At 38.2% G+C, this 8,915-nt stretch overlaps 1 protein-coding gene across 1 annotated transcript in view; it reads right to left on the bottom strand.

The window, feature by feature from the left end:
- Positions 1-8,915, bottom strand: part of sirt6 (sirtuin 6) — a 20,502-nt gene that overhangs the window by 3,328 nt on the left and 8,259 nt on the right. Inside the window, exons 4-7 of the mRNA XM_014020975.1 lie at positions 7,142-7,201; positions 4,285-4,380; positions 4,116-4,196; positions 1,470-1,593 (exon numbers count right to left, since the gene is read on the bottom strand). Of these exons, the coding sequence (XP_013876429.1) occupies positions 1,470-1,593; positions 4,116-4,196; positions 4,285-4,380; positions 7,142-7,201 (361 nt within the window). The remainder of the gene's footprint in view (positions 1-1,469; positions 1,594-4,115; positions 4,197-4,284; positions 4,381-7,141; positions 7,202-8,915) is intronic.

Below are 8,915 nucleotides of genomic sequence, written 5' to 3'. Positions count from 1 at the left end.
GCAAGGTTTTGGGCATGTTTTATGAGAGTATAACATTATAACATGATATAAAACTCAAAAAAGTTGATTTTACATGATATTGCCCTTTAAGAAATATATCATTAGCATTTATTTCTTAAGCTTTATTCTCTGTGAACAACATTTTCTTTTTTTATATCTAAAGCTGCGTTCACACTGAACGCGATTTCAGCGTCAAAATTGCGTCCAACGCTTCAAGTTGGACGCTTGTGCACTTTGATGTCAGACGCGAGTCAAAACTGCTCTTGACGCGCGTCAAGTCTCCCCGCCCCCTCTGCTGGTCTCTGTTTAATGTCGGCAGAAATAAAGAAAGTGGCTTTGCTTTATTTACTGAGTTATTTATATGCAAGAGAACGCTGCGCTCATCAGATAATTAATTCATAATTAATTCACCAGATAATTCAGAGACGTTCTGAGTTTGATGAGTTTCATCACCCAGGAGCTGCGAGCTAACAAGGCTCGCTTTCAGAACTATTTTTGTCCCAAGTCCAGTTTGATGAGCCGCTGACCCGCATCGGTGCTGATATCTCCTGCCAGGACATCGACTGCAGGCACCAGATTTCAGCTAAAGAGCTCCTCTCCATCTGTCTCAGGTTAGTGGACATCATTCAGGAAACTGTCCCGTCGGAAAATCTGTCACTTTGTCACACAGTGGAGTCTCTCTGATTGGCTGACACGCCGCGTCGAGCTGCAAAAATTCAGATTTTCCAACTCTAGACAATGCTTTTCTCAAATCGTTCAAATCGCGCTGCTCTCATCGCGCCGCAGTACTTGCCAACGCTGTTTGACACGCGTCCACCATAGACTTTGCATGTAAACCTGATGCTCCTGACGCTGAAATYGCATTCRRTGTGAATGCAGCATTAGAGATGCATTTTATCATATTCCAGAAAATTAGGTAAAAAAACAACCCTCACATTAAATCAAATTATTTTACTTTAAAATAGGAGAATAGAGCAAAAGATAATTAAAGTTGATTCTATGTTGCTTTTTACACACCAAAAATCAAAGATAACTGAAAAACTCTAACTTAATTTTTTGGCTCTAAAGTTGGCCAACTGTCATGAGACGAATGCACTAAATCCAGTGACAAAAAAGAGAAACCAGAAAACTATTTCACACTTAAAGTATTCCCTTTGGGACCAGAAAAAAAATGTTAACGAGGGTCAAATATGGCCCACAGGCCTTTRGTTTGACATGTATTTTAGAGGTTTCTCTGCTCCAGCACACCTGATTTTAATGAATAGATGTTAACAGGATTCTGCTGAACTCGAAGAGTTCATTCAGTCACTGAGTCAGRAGTGTTGGAGCAGAGAAACAAGTCAAACCTGCAGGACTGTGGACCTGTGCAAAATATATTTACAAATTATTTATTCAAATAAATCAAATGCTACCTTGATAGAAACTCTGGACATGGAGCTGTGTTAAAGTGGCGTGCTGATAAGACTCACATGTTTAGTAGGCTGCAGGTTGACTATTACCACCTTCCCTCCTTTGCGCTTTGTGAGGAGTGGGAGGTCCCCACTGGGTTTGATCTGCATGGACGTGCCCAGAGTCAGTGCCAGGTCTGCTTTTCTGCAAAGCCAACAGATGGAGATTAAAAAAAATTAAATAAATAAAAATAAATAAAATCAGGCAGAAACAGGAAATGTGCCTTCTTTGACATTCCTCATATTTGCCAGTTATTCCTCAAGGGTAATTCATACAAGTGGGTGTGCATGAAAGTCAGAGCGAAGAACGGCAGCGCTTGGGCGYGTTCGGCTTCAAGGGGATTTAAATCAATTTTAGTTTGACTGCGTTGCTACAAAAATTTAGCATGGCAATTAAATAAAAAATAAATAAATAAAATCCCTTCTCCAAATAATTTTTTTACATGTTCAGCATAAACTAAAGAAAAAAAAACTCAATTACTGCAGAGATGCCGCTTTACAATACGGTGAACATTTAGCTGTTAAAAGGACGTGGAAACAATGTCCAGTCAGCTTTCTTTGGCATGTGGGAATTAAAAAAAGTATCAGGAGGACATTTTATTTTTTTATTCTTTGCTGACAATGTGAAACTGATGTTTAATTGTGGCTTTTCCAATTAAACAGATGGATTTAAAAGAATAAAAACAAAACAAAACTCCACTTCTACCACGGCTAACAGCAGGCCAATACCAGGCGACTAAAGTCACTACTGGCTGAAAAATACAACCCTGTCACTTAAATGAACCATTTCGATTTAAAAGGTATATTTATCTATGAGTGGGGGAAAACTGTCACTTCTCCAGCTTGGAGAGGAAGAAAAATGTCCGTTTGGAGAAAAAAAAAATTACACTGTTTTTCACATGAAGGCAAAGTCTCTGCTGTTTTACAGACGAGTCGCTGCACCACCACAAAAACAGTTTTTGTGTGGCACAGCTGACTTGCTGCACATTTCTCTGTGCATCTTCACTGATGACAGATCAGTGGTGTTTAAAGATGAGCCAGAAAGCAGGTTAGTTCCTGCTGAAGTGATTCAGACTGTTCAGAAACTGTTTCCTGAGACTCTCGGTGCACAGAGCTGGTGTTCTGATGATAATCAATACAGAGAGGGGAAATAATGCAGCAGGAAGTGCAGTCAGTGTCATCAGTGAACACCTTGGTCAAATTTTGGGTTCAGTGATGCTGCAGGGAGGAGAAATTCAATATTTTAAAAAGCCAGTTTTGAAAAATTAAGGTTTAGTAAATTATAAATAAACATTTTATCCTAAATCGTCAGTCATGAGTTGCAAAACTACCGAAATGTTAAATAATGTGCTGTAGTTGCAGAGATGTTTGTACCTGAGCTGTAAAAAAATCATTAGGTTTTGTTTTAAAGTTCTGACTCTGCTGAGGAAAAACAACAGAACAGGGTCTGACGATACGCTGCAACAGATCCGGTAACAGCTATACACAGTTTTTATGTATTTATAATGTTTAGCCACATTTCAAACCCCATATCGTGATACAGGTCAAMAAAATGTCCCTTCATTCTAACACTATCACATAAAAGTCCCATTTATAAAGGATTCAAAGCTACAGAAAGCAGTAACTTTTAGATAATTCAACACTGTATTTACTTTTTATTTGACAGGATTTGCCATATTTTCATGGATTCAAAGAACATCTTTTGATATGACTGAAAATATTAAACTCTGTTGTTTTTATTCCTGTAACAATGTATGTACAGTAAATCTTTCAAGCTTTTCAAAAATGCACAATTTCTAATGTCTGTCATGATGGCCTTGTACTTCATTGGTATTTCAGTAAGAATTGTTGTGAATCAATTTAGATTTAAGAATCAAGAGTCACTTTCTAACTGAGTCATGACCCCAAGAATTTGAAGTGAACAATGTGACAGTGATGAATCGCACACTTTTTGAGCTAAAGCCTTTGCTCAGTGCTGTTTTCTCTCTGGCTAACACAGTCTGTCTATGGAGTAATCTTCTGTTGCTCATCATAGTAAAACAAATCTGGGCTACCTCTGTTTCTGTAACAACGTGAGCGCTCACTCAAAGGAGCAAAGCAACTTATAGAAAGGGAACACAGCTTCCACGAGTGATCCAATTCAAGTCTAATCACGTACAATATCTAACATTTATTATCTTTGTTGCAGAAGAGTGAGTCACCTTTGAATAACAGTTGTATTTCACATTTTCTCCCTTTCCACAAACCAACAATTCACAGTTCAAAGGTCTGTCCTCTCTGTAATTTAAAAAGTAATTAAGCATCTATTATGTGCCAGCAGATCTGGGTGACACATCCAGTTTATCTTGCTGCTCAGTAAACACACAGCAAAAGCTTTTGTGTCTGAAGGGAACATAAAAGCTGACTGAGATGCTTGTAAAAAAAACAAAGACAAAAAAGACTTTCAAATAAAGCAGAACAGGAAAACGGTCACTAAAGCAGCAAAGAGCTGAAAAAAATCAATTCAACACTTCCGTTTGACATTTTTTCATTTCAGGTTCGACCGAGTGCGGCTGTCTGCCAGCGTGGGATGAAACAGAGATGTTGGAGGAAATGAGCGCAGAAACGTGACAGAACGGTGTGTTGCTCAGAAATCAAGAYCGGTGATGAAACAGGTGTTAGTCTTACCTGCTTGCATCATCTGCTCTGTTCAGATCTCTGTCTGGCAGCGCGTCCTCCCAGTCAAGTATGGTGCTGATCAGCTTTCCTCTTTTTATAATTAAAMACAGATGCATAAACTGGTGATGATGCTCGTTTTTATCAAAGTGACAGAAACACAAGCCTGTGTGTGTTTTACCTGCAGGCCCTCAGCCCTCTGGATCGCACCACTTCACAATAACGCCCCGTCGGTTTCAGACCCATCACACTTATCACCTTTTCCCTGACATACTGCCTGGAAAAAGCATAAATCCCCAAAGTTTAACACTTGAATGCATCCGAGGCCACTTTTTCGACCTTCGGGTGAAAAAGAAAAACTGTTTCACATGCAGCATCTATACACACTCACACACACACACACACAAGACAAACTAGACTAAGCTCATCAATTCAAGAAAAATTATAAAAAATGCTTTTAGAGGACACACAAGGACTTTTCCCATCTGGTTGTTGCTACAGAGTTGTTTAAACGTACGTACACCTGTTCTTCAGTCCCCAACTTCCACTTTCACGTATCGTAACCCTTTGATAGAAACGTCTGAAGCCAYGGAGGGAAAAATGAAGCCACTGTAGAGTTCTTGGAAACATTTGGAGATAACGAGTTTCCATTAACCTTTTGGAAGTTCTCCTCTGAAAAAAGGGCCACATTGTTTTGCAAGGTATTATAAACAAATCTAAAGCTGATTTCAGCATTAATTATGGCAGGGCTTCGAGTGTGCAAAGAAGGCAGCGCACACACACTGGTGCACCTTTGATGTGTGCAGCAGCTTTTGTTTATTACAGACATGGTGTTTCTCTTTCACTGCAGAGAATATGCTTCAGTCCCTCTGAGCTTTTACCCATATAGCTCATAAATATTAACAAGGTTTTTTTTAATCCTTGTGTTATCTAATGTTTAATAAACAGAGATAAAGCTATCTTTAACCTACAAAAACTTGAGTAAATCCTTGTGGGGAGTTGGCAGAGCGACTTTGCTGACACAACATGCAAAAAACAACAACAACAACAACAACAAAAAAAAAAAACCAACCCTCAGATACTGTGTATGCTGACGTGAGTGAACAGTCGCTGAACCTACACTCTGCATGTTTTATGAAACATTTTAGCTGCAGTWGGCTCTTTGTTGACTAAAGAAGTGGAGCTAATAAGAAAAGCAAAACAGTGGAAAATAGGAGTTAAAATGGAAWTATGAGCCCATAGGTTATTTACAGTTTCCTGAGGTGTTAATGAAATGTCTGGGACATCTTTGGTCAAAATACCACAGTGGTAGAAAACAAGAGTCACCATTTAAAACCCTGTTTTCACACTTTTGTTCTTTGTAGCTGAATTTAAGAAGTGAAAAGAGAGACAGTCACATTTATACACAAATTATATTTGATCATCCTCAGCAAAATGAAACCCTAAAAATTAAGGTTTGCTAACTCCACCTTATTCATATTTATTTTTGACAAGGAGACAATTTACCAAATAAAACTGATGTGAGTCTTTTTTTTTTTAAAGTCAAAGGTGCACACGATGAACTGAAACATGTGCACAGTATGCAGCTTTCTGTTTACACACATCTTTCAGACCTCATTGTCAGGGAGAGGCTTGTGTGACAGCAGGCTGATTTGTAGATGGCTGACCTATTCTGGTTGCAAAAACATTGTTTTAGGCAGCTTTGATGCGAGACATTTTCAAGGCTTTTTCCRACTCTTTTCAGTAATGACAAGTTTGTAGTAAAACGTTAGCACGTTTAGTTTGATTTTGTACTTTGTTGGCTAATCTGATATACGATAAAAATGAATTTACTCTTATGACAAACTAATTAAATGTCTTCATCAATACAAATGTAATATTTAGATTTATTAAAAACTTGTTAAAGTAATGACACATTCTTAGTAATGATCTTACTAACCTAGGAATAAAACCTTAAAGTGTCTGCGACATCAAATTTTTGTAATAAATATGAATGCATATTTGGAAAGAAAACACTGATAACATTTCGCAAATAAACTTTCACGCCGCTGAGAAGAACAGTTGTTGAGATATTTGCATATGAAGTAACAGGAAGTGATGTCAAAAGGGAATGTCTGAACGTGAACAGTGTTGATACAATATTTCTGTGGTTCCCAACCTTTTTAGACTTGTGAACCCCCTGAGCCATATTGTCATACCACTAGWACCCCTTCAGTCAAACGTAATGATGATTCCCCAAAACTATAATGAGCTACAACTGATTATTAAATGAAAWTTATTTATTTAACCCCCTAGAACATTTAATTATCAGGCATTTTATTATTTTCCACTCAAATTAAACAAAGATAAAATGTTGCCTTGAAGGTGAATAAGTAATTAAATAAATAAACCAGGTAATGGCAGGTGCAGAAAACAGCAGCATCCAAAATACATTATGTCCAAAATATGTCAGAAAATTCCGTGAGATTCCACGTTTTATACTGGATTACAATTTGTGTTAAATCTGTGATTCCTTCTGCAATTTCTGCATTGTGGAAATCATAGGGGCCCTACAAATCTCAGACCTATTTTTATTTATTTTTTGTATTAATAATGGCAGAACGTAAAGAAAGTCACGTTGAAGAGGCTAAAAAACAAGACAGGCTTTCAATAGTTTGCTACATTTCACTGAAAATCAACCCAAGAAAGTAAAATGCAGACTCGATCCTTCCATGGCAGCACAGCGGCAGTGAAARATATCATGATCACCTGAACCACAAACACTGGAGCTGTGGTTACATCCTCTGCAGGTGGGAAAGTTCCACCCMAAGGGAAGAACAGATGGACGTTGTGACGGAAATAACAGTGACTAATCAACAATCAAAAAAAGAATCGACAGATTAGTTGACTATCAAAATAATTGTTTGGTGCAGCCCTAAACAAAACCCTGCAGGTTTGAGAAATGTTGGAGTTTCTGAGTCACTTTGAATTTAAATTATATGTACTCTTTGGGGTGAGTTTTGTAATTAGAGTATTTTGATCAGTGTGATTGCACATACCTGCCGCACTTCTCACACTCCTCCACAAACATGTTTCCATGAAGCTCCGATATTTTATCCCTGATGGGGAAAAAGAAACAAACATTATAAAAGTATAAAAAGCAAATTCAGCTCAGTGTAAATAGAATTCTTATGCAAAGAATGTTTTCATTTACGACACTCTTGATAAATATTTCAAGTGTTCACCAGTGGATTAATCCCAACTAGTTTAGTCTATCATCTMGTCTGCTGTTTTAGTGATTTCCTCTGAGAACTACTTCTTCAGTCTGACCTCATTCCAGAAAACCTGATTGAGGGAGAAGGAAGAGCTATTAAAATGGCTTCCAGGAAAAGCAAGTCCTCCAATATGCGTAGCGTCTGGATGAACTGAATAAAAAAATTGAGAGTCACAGCCRTGGGCTCAATTCAGAGCGGCTGAAGAATCCGTAGAGAGACATCACATTTTCAGTTATGCTGAGCATTTCATTTTAGATTATCTGAGCGGCGGCAGTGCTGCTGTTTCAGCCGTCGTTGCAAAGCAGCAGCTTCCAATTCAAAACAATGAATCACAACTCCACATTTATCACTTTGCTGCAAAAACTCTCCACTCCCTCTCATTCAACTTCAAAGCACTCGGCAGAACACCGTCAGTGAAATTTCAAGTGAAACAGACACTCCGGGTCAGAATTATCATTAGTTTCTGCCACTGCTCCATTGCTGTTCGCCGAAACTTTTAAAAGTTTAARGGTTTTCTTTGTGCAGAGGTACTTTTCAGCTCTGCTCGAAAGCTTTCAAAGGAAATATAGGTCAGGGCGTATTGCCGGACATTTTTTTTYCTTTAAAGTTCATCTTTCTTTTTTTATTCTCTTGTGAGTCAAGATGCTCCAGGTCAATTTTTTTCATCTGCAAGACCAAAGATTATCTTTTCTTTTCTTTACATCTGGCACCACTAAACTTTACTCTAAATGTGTATGAAGAGGAAAGCAGGGCAGAAAGAGGTGGGTGACAGGCAAAATAACGGCCATGGGTCGAGGCTTGTACTCTTCAAGGTGCAGAGAGGATGGACGTCATCCATACAGGGTCACATTGTCCTTCTAAACCAAAAGCAGCTCCACAGAATGATAAAACCTCCATGTTTCACTGTAAGGAGGAAGCTCTTTCTTTCTTTGTTTGTTACTTGTAGGGCTGCAACGATTAATCGATTAATCAACGACTAATCAATTATTAAAATAATCGATGACTAATTTAATAATCGATAAATAGTTTTTTTTTTGTTCTTTACTTTGTTTTTCTCTCCAAACTGCTTTGACACCTTCCACTGCCACGTCTGCCTTTCTGTCCTTGACACACATGCACAGTAGTGGCAACTGGGGTAGGCCGTGGACGTCACAAGACATTGGCTGTGTCCAAAACGACAGGCCGGGTCCTCCGGAGGAACCAGACTACTGGGTCGTGGCGGGCTGGGTCCTTGGTAGACCGGGAAGACCGGAAAAAAATAGTCTGTGAATTTGGATGGTCTAGCCTCCCGTCCTTACCCCGGCATACGTCATGTCACCTAGCAACTGTGACGACGCTAAACAAGCAAACTTAAATCAAAATTAGAAAAATATCAATACATTAGCATTATCATTTGAAGAACTAATTGACCCGCTGTAGGTTCATGTTTATTTTGCGTTTTTTATGACAAAAATAATATTTAAAAACATGTCCGTACAAATGATAAAAGTATTAGAATTACAACCACTAAAAAATGTAATTTTTGTAACGCCATATTTTTATTTAAAACGTATTCTTT

The sequence above is a fragment of the Austrofundulus limnaeus genome, unplaced genomic scaffold (genome assembly GCF_001266775.1).
Source record: "Austrofundulus limnaeus strain Quisiro unplaced genomic scaffold, Austrofundulus_limnaeus-1.0 Scaffold3, whole genome shotgun sequence".
NCBI classification, from domain to species: domain Eukaryota; kingdom Metazoa; phylum Chordata; class Actinopteri; order Cyprinodontiformes; family Rivulidae; genus Austrofundulus; species Austrofundulus limnaeus.
This window is presented reverse-complemented; position numbering and strand designations above follow the sequence as displayed.